Below are 20,056 nucleotides of genomic sequence, written 5' to 3'. Positions count from 1 at the left end.
TCTTGTTGACAGACTAGATGTTACAAGTCTAGAGAGGTGTAGGCAGACAAACCAGATGACCCGCGTCTTTTCGGGCACAGGCAACAGACATGCCAAGCCCCCTACTCGGACGGATGGGTCTGTCTACCAAGAAACTATTAAATTCTGTAACGCTAAAGAAAAGAGGTCCCGGAGGAGCTGCCGGTCCCTCGGGGAGCCCCAGGAGGAGCCAACGCCGGACGAGCGGCCCCGGCCTCCGCGCGTCCCCCCGCAGATCCCGGCTCCTCCAGGCTCCTTTTCCCTCCCCTTCCCCGTTGAAGCCTCGCGGCTCTCGCTCCCGTGCAGCGCCAGCCCCTTCCCGCGCATCCCGGCTGGGGGCAGCAAAGCCTCGGGAACGGGGCCCGCGTCCCGCGGGGATTGCGCGGAGCCCCGGGCTCCCCGCGGACACCACGCAGCGCCGGCCGCAGCTCAGCGTTTCCACCGTTCCCGAAACATTTATTTCTCCAAAACTATTGCTAATGACAATGGATACATTTCGTTGCCCCCGTATGGATTTCAACATTTCCAGCACATGTAACTCCTAATACTGTACAAAGGAAAAAAAAAAAAAAAAGATGTACCTCCATATTGTACAGAGTTATATATACAAAGTACAATTTTACACGGTTTAATATATACACCATATATATATCGGTGTAGAAGACATGGAACAACAGAAACTTTGAGCAGGAACATTGCACCCCACCATCAACAACTGCTCTTAATAGCAAAGCCAGCCCCAGAGCACCCCACGAGCCCCGCGGCACCAAACCCACGGGGACGGTTTCCCGGCTTCGCCGCGGAAGCTCCGTAGGCTGCAGCAGGACCGGGACACGGCCGCTGTCTGGGATGCCCCGTTGGGAGCCGCTGCCGCCCTCCCGCTCCGCACTCGCCCCTTCTTAGACCAACAAAACTCTCCCGGCTCCAGCGTGGTGGGAGGAAGCACGAAAATGCAACAGATCTGAGGGTTTTCCAGGCTCTGAGCTGCTGTTTGGTACCTCGAGACCCACGGGCAGCACCCAGAGGTGCCCCGGCCGGGGCCGCTCGCCGCAGGGCTCCCCGCTCCGACGCGCCAGGAGCCCCCGTGCCAGCCCCGTCCCCCAAGGAAACGTCCCCGTGTCTCCCACGGCCCACGCGGGACGCTGGCCAAGACCCGGTCACTGCCCGAACGGGGGGATATTGCTGGAAAACCGCACAGGGGACAGCCAGCCCCATCGTTAAACACAGGGTCCCTCCGGGAACAGCAGCTGCTTCCCGCACCCCTCACTGCATCCCGGCACGGGACGGCCCATTCCCGTCTACCAGGAAAAGCACCCAGAGCACCAACTCCAGACACTTATTTCTCGGGCTGGAGAGGGAAAAAAAGAATATCAAAAAGCCCCAAATCCTCCCAAACAGCCCCCAGGAGGGTGCGACGTGGGCACCGTGTGTCCAGTCGTGCTATTGCTGCAAGGCGGGCGCTTGGCGGGGTCACCCCCAGGCTCCTGCCCGGCTCGGACGCGTTTTGCTTTGCAAATAAATTTATGAGAACTTGGTTACCTTAACCTACTTTTGTGCAAGAACAATCTTGCCTTAAAAAGAAATAAGAAACAACACAACCACCCTCCCCAACACATGAGGTATTAATCACAGGAAACCCAAAGACTCTTTAAACAGGTATCAAAATACGTACACACATATACAACATGTTGCTGTCACAGTGCACCCTAACCCTCTTCATCGGAACAGAGCGGCTGGTACAGAGAAAACGCGAGTGTTGGGTCGTGTCCCCCTGCTTCGACACGAAGAGCAGGTTCACAATTTATAGTGGGAGCCTTTGGATTACCTTAGAGAGGCAAAAATTTAGCACTCATTAAAGCACACTGCTCAGTTCCCAACTAGGGAAGTAAAACATACCAGGTTAGAGCTCTAAAAACTATGCAGATCAATGGCCTAGAATTGTACTTTATTTTTAAAGTTTTGCTTTGGATTATTCCAATCCAACACTTGATGAACAAGAACCCTTTGCTCATACAAAACACTATCAAACAGACGTACGTTATTCCAGTTATCCAACACTTCTTGTCTTTTATATTTGACACATACATTACATAGAACTCATGAAAGAATTTTCATGGAAGAGCTAGTATTCCTTCAGAACATGAAGATACGAAGCAACATTTCTACCTCCACAAGCAAACCACCGTGTCTCATTTGTCCACAATACATTGGTCTCTTCTCTACGATGCCCCCGCTCTGCAGAGCGGTGCTGATGCTTCCAGTTTGTCTTTCCCACCTCTCCAGCAACGAACGTTTGTCACCCACGATGGCCAACGTCCCCTTGGCCGTGGAGGGAAGCTGGGCTGAGGTTTCTCCCCTCGTGTGTGCGACGTGTGCGGGTTTCCTGCCGGTCCAGGCCCACGCGGAGGAGGAGATGCTCTGCAGGCTGCGTATTGCTCGCGGTATGGAAGTGTCCGTCACAGTGCGCGCCGCTCCGGATGCCGTCGGTCCCCCGAGCGCGTCCCGGGACACCAGGGCTGTCCCCGAGCTGCGGGTGCTGCAGATAAGCACCGTAATCCCACGCACAGGCAGCTACAGCCACCTCAAGCCTTTCTGCTCTCTCGTTTCCCTCCACACTTCAGACCCCGCTGATAGAAAAGAACATCTCCTCCCCGAACGTGCTGCGTGGGGCTGGACACTGACCCTTAGAAACGTGAATGCTAGGCATAAAAAGTATAAAGAAAATAAGGCATTACAAATGAGTCAAAGTAAGTTTACAGAGATCCTGCTCTTGACACGGATTCACGTTGGCCATTCACGACCCAACAAAACAAAACAAAAAAATCCCTACCTAAGGAAATGCCAGAAAGTTCTGCCTGAGCGAAAAATTACCAGTTTGTTTTAATTCTTTTTCCCCAAAAGCACGAGTGATTCCTTGGTGGTAGGAGTCCGTCAGAACCTGAGAGCAAAGTTCGCTGGTCGAACTGGGGGGATCCTCCCGGGCGCTGCACGGGGCGAGACCCGCAGGAGCCCGGCGCTTCCCGCAGAACCGCTGCTACGGATCCGATCCGGAAAAAGCAGCAATGAAAACGGCCTCACCAAAATCTTCCCAGCATTCCCTTTCTATTGGTGTCCACAATTTTTCCATACGCTCTTAATTTAGGGCACAGAGAAGTTGGTCTTTTCAAGTCATTCACTTGGATATGCTTCTTTTGCAGAAATGGGGTAGGGGGGGTATAGGAAGAATAAAACCCATGTAACATCCTTAAAATAAGTCAGGAAAGTATGTTTATGGAAAAGTTCTTCATAATGCATATTTTTTGCTTCTTTTTTAATTACTAAGTGCCCATTATAATGGCATTACACTCACGAGGAAGCCAAGTGTGAGAAACCCACAAATTTAAAAGAAACTCACCTAAAAAAAGAAGAGGAAAATAGCTTATCTCATGAATTTATTTGATGAACGCCCAAGACGTGCAACTATTTAAGTCCCAGGAGAGCTTGGGAATTACAGACTAGCCAAAAGCTCCCTCTCTGGTGGGACTGCAAGATCTTCGTTACTGCTTTCAGTGGCACATGCCTTTTAAAAATTAAATAATCGTTAGCGTTCTGGAAATTCCCAGCGGATACAGAAGAGTCCATGCAGCGGCCCAAGCACTTGCTGCCTACCGTGCAAGTAGGTTACCAGGGATTCATTCAAGTGTCTGCAGCTCCTGGCGAGGCAACGCGCAGGGAAGCCGCTCCGGGAGCCGCGTGCCGACGTTCCCAGCCCCGCCGCTCCCGGCGCTCCGTGAGAGCAGGAAGCCTAAAGCAGTTTGCGGTGGCCACGGCCGCCGACCGAAGCATCTGCAGCCAGGAACCGGGCAAAGACACAAAACTGGAGAACTTGGGGTTGAAGTTTCGCAGTGCTCGTACTGGGGTTTTGGTAAGGACCCATCTTGATACGGGATCCAAACAAGAACGTGTGCGTTGGTCAGTGAACTCCTGGAGGAGCACACCAGCTAGTTTGCAAAAGTTCAACTGGTTTTACATTCAGTTTCCCAAGACCATACAGCATAGGACAGCCTATGGGCTGAAAATTACACCGAAAAACAACAAGGCTGCTTTCAAACGGGAGAGCAGAAGAGGAGAAGACAACTAGATTGTCCATAAGCAACAACCGGGCTCTTTCTTATGCTCCTAACCCCCAGGAGCATATTTGTTTGTATTTGCACAGACACATATTACGTAAACTCCATAAAATCTAAGTGTTCCAGAGTAAACTATTCGTCGTGACAAGTGTCGACTAGAGGAGGAGGCTAAGAGCTTTGGCCCTTGGGCAAGGATTCAGGGAGCAAAATCCAAAAGCAGGGGATGTAATGGAATTGAGACAGACCCTTAACCACAGTGGCACCAGTGGGCAACGAAATAATGCACAAGAAACAGGCATGTCCAAGCTCCACCTAGCTAGTGGCACCAAACATGCAGTAGACTAAAATCTATTCTATTGTTTCCCTGTGATAAATGAAACACAGAATATATAAGTTACTACACCAGTACTCAAAACATGATGCCACTAAACATTTTTCAGTGGCCAAACACTTGAACAAGGCATTAACTAGAAACCAAGATCTAACTCATCACTTTGTGTTTTCCTCCTCAGCTTCACAGTGACCCGATATCGGACTTCCTAAGCGTGGCATGTCCTGTTTTGCCTTAGAACATCACGGATGCGGGTACGTGGCACGAGGCTTAGTTTCCAACATTTCACTCCCAGGAAGCATTCCCAGCAGGAAGTAGCAGTCCACAACTGACCTTCAGCAGAAGTTCAAAAATGAGTTAAATAGGGTTTTTAAATGACTCCTCAGCACAGTCTCTTCACCTGAAACAGCACAGTTACATCCCCAGCGCAGCACCAAGTTCATCAGACAGTACAGGACTTGTCCGCAGGCTGCGGAGACGCTGAGGACGCGACGCCCGGGCTCGTGGCGTTGGTTTTGGGGAACACTGTAGGCTTGGGCCTCGTCGCTGGAGGTTTGACCTGCGTGGCCATTTTGACCGACTTCACTGGCCTGAAGGTGCAGGGGATGTCGCCGGCCGTGCTGGCGCTGCGCTGGAAGGGGGGTTCAGTGTCCTTGAGGATCTGAGCGTGCAGGGGGCTGGAGGGCTCCGAGGTGGGAGCCACCACCGGGGAGGTTTTCAGGGGCTCCAGGGTGTCGAGGACGACGTCCGGCGTGTGCTTCACGCTGCTCTGCCGCTCCAGCTCCCGCAGCTCGTTCAGAGCAGAGTTCATGGTCGCTTCAATGTCCTGCGAAGGCAAAAGAGAAACCGAGTGAAGCTCTGAACCGAGACCGAGAACAAGCAGGTAGGAGTCAGGCAGAGTCCTGGGCCTCTGGTGGTCGGTCTGCAAGAGCCAAAGCTGATGCAATGGGGAGATGAAAAACCTACATTTTCTTTAATGTTAATCTGGTCCTTTAGTGATGCCAAGTCTCCCAGTTCTGATGGATTTTGGGGAGGTACCAATTCCAAGGCAATGCTATGACCACAAAAGCACGCAGCTCTCAAAGCAGCAGCACTGCCTTGGGTACAGGAGATCCACGAGAAACAGTTCATAAAAGACAGGAAACCCGAGGCTGACACTTGTGCATCGGCTGATGGGCCAAACGCTCTTAAAACATAGCAAACACTTGGGTTTTGCTGCTATCCACGAGCCCACGGAGGGAAGGGCCTCACGCTGGGCTCCGGCTCTCCGGCTCCCTTGCGCATTCCCAGGCAAGGAACGATGGTAGGAGCCGGGAATCTGACACCCCCGGGGCTACCTCGAGACCAAGGGGATTTCACTTATGAAGTCAGGGAAAATATAGAAAGCGCGCGAGGGTTACGAGGTGGCATTTAAAGCAGGGGGCAAGGAGAAATATTGATTTAACATCTTTTTGTAGTAGCTCGGGCTTTTAAGGTTACTCTCCAGTGAAAACTGGAGTTAATATTTTGGCAGGAAGAGGAGGCAGAGCAACTGATTATTGTCAACTGAAGGACAACAAAATATGAAGATAAAATATATTATAATTTCATTGGAGGACATGGGCTAAAGATATTCATCAGGCAAAATACTGTTTTCCATCAGAATATGATGGAATTTTTACTCAAATTTTTACTTGCATCAAATTTTACTTGGATCAAATTTTTACTTGCACTTTATTTATTACTTAATGTTGCTGCCTTGTCAATGAAAATGCTGTTTAATTTTCACATATTTTACCCCAGCTTTTTAGAAATCTAGAGACTTCTGAACCAAGAGAGGCAAAGAGTGACTGCGAGCTGACTTTGTAACCCGAGAGCCAGGCATTCCTTGGCTTTAGATAGATCCATCACATACTGAAAACAGTTGGTACAGGCAAGCATAGATGCGCAGACACATCCAACAGCCTGGATTTGGAGAGAGGGAAGATCCTTCAGGGAGCAGGGAAATCTGTAACATTTATATCATTCACCCCATTAGTAGCTGTCACTTCTCGAAATCTCTAGACCTGACTTTTCATCATTTTTTATGCTACTTGTGAAACCACAGATGTTTGAATGCAAAAAACACCAAGTTTTTTTTGCAAGTTCAAGCACAGCTGTAGGTGCTTTGGTACCTGTCCTCATGACAGGGCACTCGTCTGAATAACGAACTAATCCAAACGGGGAGGATTAGGGTCCAAGGCTGGTTTCTAATCCCCGCTCCAGGATGCTGGGGGTGTATAAAGGTGCACACTGCTGGCCAGCTCGGTAGCTTCTTGTTTTGCTCACGCTGCTACATCTGCTTCCAATGCCTGACCACAGGCCAAGCTGCTAAACTGACAGGAAAAATGTTAAACTGACACTAAATACTTTGCTTTTCTTACGTCTTGAAGTTTAGATAATGTATTTTTTTTGCTGACAGCTTTGGAATCTGTGTAATTTTCTGCAAGGAGCAATTTTATTGTTGAAACTCCATTTGAATAATGAACAAGGCCAAGTTTTTATGGAGTAAGGACCTGACTGCTTAACTTCACTCGTGGAGCAGTCGCCGTGACTTGCACACAGTGAGGCTAAAGATTACACTCAAGCTGCCTAGTAAATTAATGCTGCATGGCTGGAAGGAACGGCAAGGAAGTTATAAGATTGATTCAGACTTTGCATCAAGACATTCCATTGTATCTGGTATCCTTTAAGTGTGCTCAAACAACCCTTCAGGCAGAATCCTCCTTTTTTACCTGTGCAATAACTTCAGGGTCCATGGGCCGGTGGTTGTTGAAGCTCTTGGACCTCCCTGCCGTCACAGTTTTCCGGGTCTGCGGGCTCTCTATCCTGTTCTTCAGCGACGAATGTCGGCTGATGGAATTGAGGCTGCCGTGGCCACTGATGGAACATTTATCTGGAACCTCCTTGGGAAGACTTTGGCTCAAAATGGGCTGAGATGAGGGTCTGGAACCCGCTATGGCTCCTGGGGAGGCTGGTTCTGCCAGTGAACTACCTAGCCCATGGCTGTCACTTTGACGAAAGGCTCTTCTGATGCTGCCTGACTCTGGTTTCTTTCTCTGCCTTCAGTCACAAAAGCAAAACAAGTCAATACAAGCAGGAACACATGGATGGGCTGTAATTTGAAGATATCCCCCCAAGACAACACAGAAGACAATGGGAAGACACATACAGATACCCAGATTACAAAGGCGCCCAGGATTTTAGGGGGTCATTGGGAAACAGTAAATCATTGCATTTTAACACTTCTAACAACAAGACTGGATTTCTGGCAGCTGTGCACATTCATAGCAAAACCAGAAAACTTGGATGGAAATCAACTGAAGTAGAGATTTTATATTTGAACAAAAAAAAAAACCCTCTGTGCCATCAGCAGGTTTTGATGATGTGTTTTTATTACATTAGAAGAGCAGAGCTACAATTTCTTGACTGGAGGACACAGTATAAGTCTACTAAGCTCCTGGCCCAAGGCATCAAGTTGTTATTTTCAGAGACTGGCAAGCAAAGAACCCCATAGATAGTTTGGGGTCAGAACCATTTCCAGTATGTGCTGGTGGTAGGAGAGATCTTTTCCAGTGCTTTAGTAAGACCATGAGGCATGATCTATATAGGGCTACAGATATACCAAAAGATGATGTCAAATGGATGAGCTGGTCCAAACAATTTACTTTCTACCCCAGCAGCATGTGGTCTGACAGCATGATTCCATTCAAATTATATAAAGGCCATGTAGCAAGAATACTTTATGCCATAGGTCTGAAGCTTGGCATCCATTATACAGGGAAGGATCCATTTATATATAGCACCAGCCCCAGGAATAACTGCAAGAAAGTGTTAACTCCAGTAGGATTTTGGCATCCAAATAATAATTCAGTGGGTGGCACAACTGTCATTGCGAAACCATCTGATTTAATTTTGCTCAAGTCTGTTCACACATAGGTCAGAAGATTCATTCCTAAAGAAAAAACAACAAAATGAGTCTTACGCTACTATTGCTAAATATCGGTTTCCCTAGTAAAGGGAAAAAATTATGGAGTGGACATTACCCAGGCTTCCTACAAGCACTACATACAACACTAGCAAGCAGCAGATGGTGAGGCTCCAGCACAGGTCTGTTCATTATACATTCTTTTTTCCATAACTGACAGAAGGACATACTTGAATGGCTCATACAATAAATATCATAAAAGAAAGATGAGATCCCAAACTGCTCTGTGCAGCTCCGCTGCTGTGGGTATCAGCAGAGCTCTGCTGACTCCCACAGCCTGAGGTCAGGCTCTGTGCAGGACACTAGCTCTTCCAGACCTTTCAAAAAGAAATGCATCGCTATTACTAACTAGAGTCTGTTAAGTTAACTGAAAGTTAAAAAATGTCCACTTCTATAAAGCTAATTAATATCTTCAGGGCACAAAGAGATGGAAATAATCCGAAAGATGTGGGGGACAGTCTGCTCTAAAATAAAAGATCATGACATTCTGTCTCTTACTAGCTTAGTTTTCCTGGTTTATTTTAAATCAAGCTGACTGTTGGCTAAGGCAACAATTTCTTACTCAGCAGGTAAAGTTAAGAAAATGGGGGGCTGTGTTGTTTCACTGCAAGCATATGGTTAGTAACCTGCGTAAGGGGAAAGGTGCTGGAGGAATGAAGAAGTGTTAAAGGCAATATCAGATGGTGGGATTCAAGGAATGTCGGTTAACACGCAACACGATGCTAATGCTGATGTGTGACCCATAAAACAAACCACGTGAAATGTAAATGAGACAGAACAGGTCACAGGAACATAATAAGGAATGGAACACATGATTACAAGAACTCATTCCACAATATCTCTCTTTCTCAGTATGTTTATCTTACCAAAAAGGACGTGTTTGGGAAAACTGGGGCAGACGGCACCTTAGGGATAGGGAGGAGAAGCCAGCGGGATTTTAAGTGAACACTGGCCACACTGGTGAGAGAGGGGGAGGAAAGCAAACTGCAAGCAAGTTAGAAGAGGTGGAAGCACAGGGAAATGGTGGCAGTGCTCATTTGTTAACCTGGCTCAGGAAAGGAAATCTTTTACTGGACTCATCACCAAGATCTTTATAATTACATAAAATAATGCAGGGCTGTTCTTACTTGTTGATGTTTGCAAGGTAAATGTCTGCGACGTGACCCCCACTTGGGCAACTGGCACCAGCTCTGGCTGTCACTTTTTCTTCCGGTGGCTCAGAATTTATTTCTATTTCAGACTTCGGGCTGGATCTTTCAGAGATACCATCCTCACTAGGAAGGAGGAGGGAAGGAAATCACAACCAGAACAGCACCGAGTTTTACATACAGCACCACGCATGCAAACGCACAAAATCACTGTGCTAAATGTCTCTTTCTTAAGAATCATTATATATTTGCCAAATCTGAGATTTCCACAAGCAACTTGGAGGTTGCAGCTCTGCATCTTTATCAGGCTGGCAGCACCAGGGCTGCTTTGGCATTGCAAAGAGGCTGGAACTCAACTGTCACGTACGTGTTGTCTGTGCTTCAGTGCAGCTCTGCTTTTCTTTTTAATGGGATCCCCTTTTGAAGGGAATATCGAGGGATGAAGAAAGCGACCGTGCGGCGTCAGCATCCCCACACAAATGCCCCATCCCACACCTGATTTTTAAGCAAGCCCTCGTGCTGATGGGCTTCAAGACGTAACGTACGTGTCTTGGACGACGATGTACTGATGGGGAATGAGGCCGTCGATCCCGTTGTGCCGTCCCTCCCACCAGTCGTCGGAGGCTCGCTGGTAGAGCAGCAGGGAAGCTCCTTTCTTGAAGGAGAGCTCCCGGGCAGTCCTGCCGATGTAGTCGAACTTGGCTATCGCTTCTATGGGCTCGCACTCTGGCAGAGGGAAGGGAATAAACAGCAGGTCACTAAACGCTGGCGCTCAGGGGAGCAGGCAGCAGTTTAAACCCACAACATGGATGACGGTGCGGGCAGGAATCTGGAAAAGTCAGCATGAAATTCACGGGGATCGGTTCAAGACTTTCAAATCCTGCCACTCGTTGAGTCTAAATATGCACTAAGGCAGTTCCCAACGCGGAGCAGGGGACTGGAGATGAGCTCAGCCACACGGCCCCGCTGGACTCCGCTTGCTAATTACTTCCAAGGAGCTTTCCAAGGCAGCGGAGCGCTCCGTGGAAACGGCTCTTCCTCGGGGGAACAGTCTTGGTTCCTGTTCCTTCAAAACGAAAGATGTCCCATTTTGTTCTTAGATCTGCATCAGCGTTAAGGGAAGCTCCTGGGGGCAAGCGCCATCCAGAAGACACTTGGAGGCCAAACACGAGCCGTGGCTTTTAATGGTTCCTGGGAAGAACCATCCCTGAGCTCTCCCGAGGGTGCCCCTCGGCTGGCAAGGCACTAGCTGAGCCTGTGCAAACGCCTGCTGTAAATCCCTGCAGAGTAATCACAGCACCATTGCCACCAAGGGCCACATGAGCATCGTGCATGAGCTGAGTGCTGAGGCCAGGCAGCCACAGCACCCACCCAATGACCCCCCGCCGCCGCTTCCTCTACCACCAAACCGTGAAATTCCATCAAATCTGACATTTTTTGCAAGTCCATGGTCCAGGAGAACGCAGGCAGCAGCCCCAGACGCCCAGCACAGCACAGGGAAGGTGGGAAAAGTCTGGCCTGGGTTTCCACCTCGCCATCCCTGCCTCGCTTTGGCCTCCCCAGAGCTCCTGGGTACCCAGTTCTGGCTCCTGGTTCCCTAGTTACCTCTTTCTTATTTTGTTTCTGGAGCAAACTTCCTCATAATAGTAAAAAATTATAATGCTCCTTTTTGGTATTCCCCCTTTATTTCTGAGGGGGAAGGGAGAAGGATTTTGAATGTTTCATCTGTTTCGTTAAGAAGTGTTTATTATTCCAAATAAGTGGTGCACTCAGGTTTCCCATGTTTCTAATTTGCCTGTTAGGACTCGGGCTTTCATCCAGAGCAGTGATTTTAGACTCGAATTTCCAGTAGCTTTTTCCTACTACACTCCTGATCACAGAAGCAAGCTCAGACCAACGGGACTGAGCCAAGCCGCTATCCTGCCAGTCTGGGAATCTGGGCAGGAAAGCAGCAGTCAAAACCTTTCCACTCGCACGCATGAGTTAAGGAGCATCCTACACGCTTGTCTTGCAGTATTACCAACTTCTTGTGCCCCTCTCAAAATTGCATGTTCAAGCCCTCGTGCAGAGGTTGGAAGGGAACAGCACAGATGCTCTGCAGAGAACAACCTACCCCAAAAGCCAGGGGTGATTCCTCCACCCCTCTGCTCCATGAAGAGCGGTGCCATGGCCAGCAAGGTGGCTTTGAGTCCTCTGATGCCATCAAATAAGTTAGACACCTGATTTATTTTTCTTGATAGCCAAAACTAATTTGGAATCAGCTATGGAGCTGGAAAAGCTTACTCTTCAGTAGTTTTGCTGTATTTTCTGCAATAGAGCACGTTCTCTAAGTGCTCAAAACCCTTCTCCTCCACAGCATCTGCATCTCCCCAGCCTGTGAATCCTGCCCACGACCAGCAAAGGTGCCCATAATGCAGGCTTTACTTGGGGAGGACCAGCTCCAGCATCGCCAAAAAGCTAAAGGAACAAGTGTCTGGTCACATCTAAAGAGGGAAGGAGCGGAAAAAACCTAAGGACTTCAGTTCCAAATCCTGAGAGAGGCCACGAGTCGCAGAAAGGTGTGTGTAGCACTTCTGGGGAGCGAGTCCAAGGCACAACTGCAAAAATCCATTACAAGTGTGCGAGGCTCCTGTTAACAGAACCTCGCTGTTCTCTCAGAAGAGATAGAGGCCCAACTCTCTCCTCGGCTTCAGTGCCAAACTCTCACTACTTCGCATGGAATATTCTGTGTAGGTTGTAGGACTGCATCCAAAACGCCTACAGATGTTACCTTGCACAGGGGCCCCACGCCATCAGTTCCAGGGGTTGTAAATCGGTGTCTTTCTCTAAGGTCTAACTGCTCCTTTTCCCATCTCCGTGCCCTCTCGCTGTGCAAACTATCCAGAAATCCTTGCACCGTGCGAGTGACCTGGTGGTGTTAGGGCTGCCCTAGAGCCTGGCTCCAAAAAGAGGGCAAACGTGCGTTTTCTTTTGTTTGCCTCCTTCAGACAGGACGGGTGGAGGTTAAAGCCCTGGGCTCTCCTGCCAAGGCTACTGCAGGGGGAGATGCCTGGCACGGGGAGAGCAGCCGAGCGCGCTGGAGCGCCGCCAGCCTCTGGCTCCACACTTAGCTCATGGTTTCCAGCTCCGAGATCCCGCTACGGCACAGATGAGCTGAGCCTGCCGAGTGCCCAGGGCACTGCGCTACGGCGAGGGACCCTTGGAAAAAGGGAGACTTTAAAAATAGACAGGCAACTTCTAAATATTCCTGCGGAGTCCGTACCTTGTGCTTTTTGGCATCAAACGCTGCCTGTGGCATTTCAAGCAACTACTGTGACTTAAACTTTGGAGTTAACTTTGGATTTCAACCGCGAGGCGCTTCATCCTCCACCCCCCACCAGGGTCCCTAAGGAAGGGGCTAAGAGGCTCCGCGTTACCGTCGTCGCTGGTGTGGTGCTCAGCTGTGACGTCCTGCACCGAGTCTTCCGTGGAGGCCCTCTCCCCATGGGGACTTTCACTGCAACAGAAGGAAACACAGGGAGCGCTTTAAACTGGTTGGAATTGAGTCTCCTCGCTTGTGAAGCGCACGGGTAGCTCGGAGACGGGAGCATGCACACGGGATGTCCCCAGCCAGGCTCTTGCTGTGCCACACAAGTCAGTACATCCAAAAACGAAGCTAAGCTGCCTATTTGCTCGAGCAGACAGACATTTCCAGGTCCAAGTTGGTCATCCCCCTCCTTCCCTTCCATCACAAACTTGGAGTGTCCCACGCATTTCACCAAGTGACTCCCGTCACCAGCTGACCCGACTGCAATCCCTCTTTACAGAGCACCTCAAATCCTGAGAGCTCTTGAGTGTTTTGCACCAAGAAAAGCCTTGGAAGCGCCTACAGGAACAAGGGGCGCACGAAGGCCGGGTTTCGGGAAGCAGTCCCGGGAGCAGCTCCCTCAAGACAGGCCGAAAGGAGCCGGAGAGAAGCCCTGGCTGTGCTGGAGGCACCGCATGGAGCGGGCGCCAGCTGGATGGGAGGCCTCGCGGCCGGTGCTGCTCCCATTGAGGAGAAAAAAGGGGAAAAAGGAGAAGAAAGGCAGGATCGGTGACGGGACGAAGCAGAGAGGGGCTGAGTCCAGCCCCATGCCTGCCTGCGACTCGCATTAAAGGCGACCCGGGCTTCTTTCCAGACTGTAATAACCCCATCGGCCCCCTGGCCTAGCAGTGGTTAAAATAAGCGGTCGCTGAGGTGCAGTGTCCTCCCTTTGAGCAGCTCGGCAGGGTCACCGTCCTCCTCTGCTCTCCTCTAAAGCAAGGCAGGGAGGTCGGCGTGACGCCGGGGTCTCAACACACCTAAGAAACGCGGGGGTCCCTCCTTGCCTGCTTCCCCCTTCCCCATAGCAGGGCTGGGAGCAGCCGTGCTCATCCTCCTCCTCGTGCTCATCCTCCTCCTCGTGCTCATCCTCCTCCTCGTGCTCATCCTCCTCCTCGTGCTCATCCTCCTCCTCGTGCACCCGCAGCAGCCGCTCTGCCAGCATGCATGGAGCGAGCGGGAAAACAAGGCCCGCTCTGTCACCAGAGCAGCCCCATTTCTAAAACGTATTTATTTTAATATAGGAAAATAATCATTTGCATTCCTGGGACAGGGAAGGGGAAAGGGGGGAGGCGGAGGACGCGCTTTAACATTCCTCATTTTCAGTGGGAGAGATCAACTTGGCCAGTAGAAAAGAAAACACCTCCTTTCCTTCCCCCACTCCCAACCTTCCACCCCAGATGACAGGAGCCGCTCGGGCTGAATTGCTTCCAGATGCTGCTTGCAGGCTGCGCACGCGGCCAGGCCTCTGGAGCTTTGAGCTGGATGGAAATGGTGATTTCGCATTCCTCCCTCCCCCATCAGAGCTGCCCTGAAAATTAAACCGCGCCGCAGCTTTCTAGGTTCAGCTGCAAGTGACCCCTGTCTGAAGCAGAGTCACTCAAAAGAGGCAGGAGAATGTCAATGGCAGAGAGAGAGGGGGAGAAAACAGTCGCATGGAAGCATTAGCAGTAGTTGGTGCATCAGTTTGTCTTTCCCAAGGAAATGGTGGCAGCTACCATAGCAGAAAATGCAAAAAAAATCTCTGTCAAGCCTTCCCCTTCAAGACAGGTGAGCACTTCTGTTAGTGGTGGGTCTCCAGAGACACCAAAGACATCTTCTCTTCCCAATACAGACCCTGAGTGTCTGAATCCAGCACCACACAACACAGAATGGCTATGAGCACAGCACACTCATCAGAAACTGAACACACATCCTTTCTTTGGCTATCATACCAGTAATCCTCAGTGCTTCCACCTCTGCTATAGACCGGACCCTCCAGCTCCCTTGGTCCCGGGAAGATGTTCTCATGTTGGATGATGATGGTTTTGATCAACTCATTGACATGAGCCTGGCAAGAGACTTGATCGTGACCTTCAGGCACAGACATCAACGTTGGCCCGAAGCAGATGGCGAGATTGTAGGGATCCATCATATTCTCTTCACTGAACTGAGATAAACTGCAAAAGACAGAAGGGAAGAGTAGAGTTAGCAGAGAACAGCACCTTGTCCTGCTCCCCAAGCAGATCCCAGTGCATTATTCAGTGTGGGGGAAGCACCAGCATTTTCAATATGTGTTCAGAGTGGCTGAAGTCTCCCAGCCAGATCAGGAGCGAGGTGAAGCTGTAGCTTCTGCGAGAAATTCTGCGTCTCAAACGCTCTGCAAAGCGAGTCAAGAGGATTTCTCAGGGGGAGCTTCTAACTAGAAACAAACAGGAAGCTTAAACTAGTCTGGAAGCTAAATGCTCCAGCACTGAATTAGAGTCAGAGCCATGAAGGGAAGCGCTGTTTTATCTGGGGAGCTCCAAGTCCCTGGAGGTACAAGAAATGACGAGATGTGCCATTTTCCTGGGGAACCTATTTATAGCAGAAACCTCAAATTATGGCACAATTGCAGCATTAAATCCATCACAAGGAAGAGGATGAGAAAACAATCTTCCATACTGCCAAAATCTCATTAACAAAAAGGAATTTTGTGCAGTTTTCTCTCAAGTTCAGATCCAAAATATGTGAAGCTGATTGTATTTTTATCACAGCCTCCACTAATCATGGGGCAGACAATTTATGTAGAAATAATATCTACTCATTACTGACCAGCCATGATTTCTTATTACCTTATTTTAAACATGCAATTTCTGATAGGCTAAGTGATGATTAAAAGTAGATTGGAAAATACTGTTCTAAAGCTATTCTTCCCTAGTGTTCAAAGGTACCCAGACCTGGAAGTTTGCCTGACAGTTTTAAGGGGACTTGCCACTGCTGAAATTCAGGGTATATTGATATCAGCTTTGCTCAAATCCCTGTTTATAGTTTAACCTTCCTCTGTAGGTTTAAAATACTCCCTAATGCAGACACTCCTTTTCTTTTGTTCTTGCTGTAGGATGAACAAGATGAAGGATATCAGCAGCACATTTCCACTCAACACTACCAACCTCAACAGGGAGCAAAGAATGTTTAAATCCTGCTATGCTTCTGGCTAGGATGTTTTTCCTTTATGCTATCCCTCAGGTGTCAAGACCACACTACTGGAAGAAGCTATTGACTTCTTGCTGTCAAACTGCCTGATGAATCAGCCAGATGTAGCAGAGTGTTTAAAAATACAATAACCTCACTCTGCAGCACTCTCACCACTTAGTATACACGACTCCTTGCTGGTGTGGGACCTAGCTTCCAATTCCCTTGTATCATTTTTTGCCTGAATTACCAGCAAATTATTCATGTTCATTTCTGGAGCTCCACTGAGCTGCAGTGCTATCATGAGGATAAATCTCAGTGAGGCTCTGCAAGTCAGCAAAACAGATGCAAGAGTCCTCTGCAGCGACACCTGCACCTTGACCTGGGGCTCAGAGCTCATACAGCAACGTCCAGGCTGATTCTGTCACTCAGCTCACTCCAAGTTATTAGAGCAGGACCACGGGGCTCCTGCGGATACTCACTGATTGAGGAATGCAAAGAGGTATCTCATTACAATCAGAGTGGTCTTGGGCAAGTTCAGAAGGACCTTCCGGATGTGCAGCGCTCTCTCTTGCAAGTTATCCATCGCTGAAAGGCAGAAAGGGCACCAGAGTTACTACATCACCAGACCCACATTTTGCCACCCAGTATACAACCATATACTGTGATGTGCAAACTATTAGAAAGGAAAGGCAGCACAAGGAAGGGTCTGCCCCTTCCCTGGACGCCCGGCTGTCCCCGACGTGGGAACGCGCAGGCTGCGGGGCCTTCCGCAACGAAGGCTCCTAACACACAAACCTTGGCTGCGAGCTCCTTCCTAGCGTGGGAGCCCTGCATGTCATCTGTCTCAATAGCTCCGACACAATAGCTTATTCAAGTCAGCTTAGAAAGGTGGGTGTTTAAAGAAAAAAAATATTTAAGACTCAAAGGCAGATTAGCATAGTTAAAGGGTGAGGCAAAAAGCTCTGTGTGCAGCAGCCTACTGAGAAATAAGTGGGCAGCATAAATCATCTCAGAAGAGCAAAGTTATGTGGAAGTAGATTTTTCTTTTCATATAATGTGAATTCAAGTCTGCAAATGCATTTATCAGGAGAAGAAAACCACAAATCATATTAGAAGCAGTTATCTTCTGCTCAGCTTCAAAGGCTGCCCCTGTGAGGGACAGGGGAACTGCTCTCTGATTCAGAGCGATGCGGCAACAGTCGGGCCATTGAAACAGGGGTTGTCCAAGTACAAACACAAAAACACAACCTGCTGCCCCCAAAACCATTTTTAAAAACAAAGATGTTAACAACTGCACTGTGATCACCCTCGTGTTTGATATCCTGTAACAAGAGTCAAGAAAGGGGCTCTCATGCTGACGGAGTTAAAAGGCAAATAATGACCACCTTGCTGGCTAAATAGGCAGCAAAGCAGCTGAGGCAGCAGAGCTATGAACACGAGGGAAAGCACACGGGGCAGCAAAACCCTGCTGCAGGTGCAGGCTTTTGTGAAGGCATTTCTGGAACCTCTGAACACGGGTCTTGAGATTATTTTTCAGAAGGGGAAGTCTTTTGTTTTATTCTTTAAGCACAGAATGCTGTCGTGAAGCGCTGTCTCATAAAAATACATGCTATAGCTCTTGAAAAATCTGCTCATTTCTATCTTCTTCCTCATCTTTAAAAGACTGCTATGAAAATACCTGTCCTGATGCTGGCTGAAGCATATGGCCTAACAGACACTAGGGTAACAGTGCAGCCCAAAGCCAAGTAGAGTAACCACCAACAGGCTGTTCTTGATAAAGATAAGGGAGGATAGGTGGAAGACAAGGCTGAAAAAAATCATTCAAATTCCTTTCCAGATCTTTGTATACTTACTGACACAGGCAATCAGATCATGAAAGATATCCTTGGGGAAGAGGGGGTGCTCCAGTCCTCGAAAATAGAGCTTCAAGACACCTGCTATTGAATCCATGTCGTGGTCATTCTGGTCCCCAGCCAATGGATCCTCCCCTAAGGTACAAGCAGAAGAAAAATAAGGTCAGTTAAGAAAAAACAAAATGCTGGAGAAAGGAATCAAGCTGGAAGGTGGCAACTCAGCTGTAGGAAAGGATTTAAGTAGCACAAAGTTAATCCCACCTACTTCAATGAGACTAAAACCAACATGGAGAGGAGAGGGAACTCCCTGCCCTGAGGATTGCTCTGAGCTCTACTCAGGTAGGGGCTGAATTTGGGAATCACCATTGAGAGAAACATAGCACAAGCCTGGGAATCTCTGCAAATTCTCAAATGAAGCCTGGCCTGGACTCTGCCTACACAATGGGGCAACAAGCATCTTTACGAGGCTCAGCAAGAGGCAAGCAGCTTGTGTTGAATTATGTGGAAGGGGAGGGGAAAAAAGAGAAAAAAAGGGTTCTGGGAACTACAATTTGTCATTACAGATGTGTCACAGTTTGTCTATGTTACAAAAGAAAAGATGCCTGCTTAAGGAGTTGTTCCCTAGGGAAAACTCCCTATCAGATATAATTAGATTTAACGATGGGGCAAATCTCAAATTGAAGCTATATATATCCATTATGTGACTGAGATTACCAAAGCTTGCCTATTATCTTAATAACACACGGGATAATAAATGGGCCACTACAAACCAGCGCATTATGCTTGATATTAACTGCCACCAAGGGTTCTGGGTGAAGTAATAAACTGCAGAGACATTATTTGTCAGTTCTGTATATCATGTGCTTTACAGCGGTAGGTGAGATGAAGCTTAGAAAAAAATAACTTTCTGCATGTTAGTGCTGAAACAACTGGCTATTTTCTCAGGATGTCTGGTATTGTCATTTATTTTTTAAAAAGGATCTTTGAGGCTGATATCAGGGCCTTCAACCTGCGGCTTGTCATACCCGCTCCTGCTTCATCTGTTCCTGAGGAAGACAGGCCAAAAACAGGCTTGGAGGTTCCTGTGGGAAGCAGCACGGCCGAGCTGCATCTCGGGAGCACGGGATGCACCGAGCTCGTCCTCTAGCACGTGCTCTGCTCACAGAGCTGCAGGGGACAGGGACATTGCAGCTGTGCCCAGCAGTGCAGCCCTCTGAACCCTCTGGTGCTGCAAACAACCCTTAAGCTACCGGACATGAGAGATGACTGAATGCAGAATGTTTATTAAACAGACACTCCAAGGCATAAAGCCTAATGCCTTGAATATTCAATATTAATGAATGCTACAGAAGCGCCTGGCGAGAGTCTCTTACGAAGCTTGAAAAAAATTAAAAGAGGATATAGTAAACTGCATTCAACACACTTAAGCTATTTTGGAACAGCTGCTTAACAAATAATACATTTGGCAAAGTATTAATTGGATATACTGGAACAGATCCTCCTTACCTCTCTCAAATGCATTTTTTATATCGTTCACTTCAACTTGTGACCCAGACACTCTAAATATTCCTTCATGCTGCAGCCCTGTAAGACAATAAGGGACGTTGATAACAACTGACATAAGCTAAGCTGGGACCTTCATCAAGTACAGCATGATGAAGGAAACAGCAACACAGGCAAAGGATCCTCTTTTCAAAGCCATCTTCCCTTAAACATCCAGCCACAGGCAGACCACGGAAAAACAGAACTCTGGCACCCCTGAGGAGAAGTATTAACCCTTCCTAGGACGCCCACAGAACAACTTGGTTATAACATCCATGCGTTTTATCTTTCACCCTGGAGGATTTTCCAACCCAGAGAAAGTCATGAACTAATGGCACACCAGCCAGAAGTAAAATATAGCTAACTATACAGCAAAACAGCTTGTTTTTAAAGAGCAATACTGGAAAGGCCCAGAGCAAATTAGGCCATTGGAATTGAAGCATTTAATTACCCTAAAATGCCTTGATATTTAGGATTCTAGAATAGCCTTTAAGACATTCCTGGGAAATAGCGTGCATAAACAAAATCGTTTATGTCATTTATCCAGTAG

General features: G+C 48.4%; 1 protein-coding gene across 2 annotated transcripts in view; it reads right to left on the bottom strand.

The window, feature by feature from the left end:
- Positions 1-4,111: 4,111 nt before the first annotated feature.
- Positions 4,112-20,056, bottom strand: part of SRGAP2 (SLIT-ROBO Rho GTPase activating protein 2) — a 69,315-nt gene continuing 53,370 nt past the window's right edge. For both annotated transcript variants that reach the window (XM_088526911.1, XM_088526912.1), the window contains exons 14-22: positions 19,471-19,548; positions 17,965-18,099; positions 16,591-16,696; positions 14,890-15,114; positions 13,029-13,108; positions 10,158-10,338; positions 9,592-9,738; positions 7,212-7,539; positions 4,112-5,284 (exon numbers count right to left, since the gene is read on the bottom strand). In XM_088526911.1, the coding sequence (XP_088383037.1) occupies positions 4,901-5,284; positions 7,212-7,539; positions 9,592-9,738; positions 10,158-10,338; positions 13,029-13,108; positions 14,890-15,114; positions 16,591-16,696; positions 17,965-18,099; positions 19,471-19,548 (1,664 nt within the window). In that variant the 3' untranslated portion in view covers positions 4,112-4,900. The remainder of the gene's footprint in view (positions 5,285-7,211; positions 7,540-9,591; positions 9,739-10,157; positions 10,339-13,028; positions 13,109-14,889; positions 15,115-16,590; positions 16,697-17,964; positions 18,100-19,470; positions 19,549-20,056) is intronic.

The sequence above is a fragment of the Tinamus guttatus genome, unplaced genomic scaffold (genome assembly GCF_059628265.1).
Source record: "Tinamus guttatus ecotype Peru unplaced genomic scaffold, ASM5962826v1 Tinamus_guttatus_pri_ptg000259l, whole genome shotgun sequence".
Taxonomy (NCBI): Eukaryota; Metazoa; Chordata; class Aves; order Tinamiformes; family Tinamidae; genus Tinamus; species Tinamus guttatus.
Note: the sequence above shows the minus strand (reverse complement) of the source record. Positions and strands in the feature narration are given on the sequence as shown.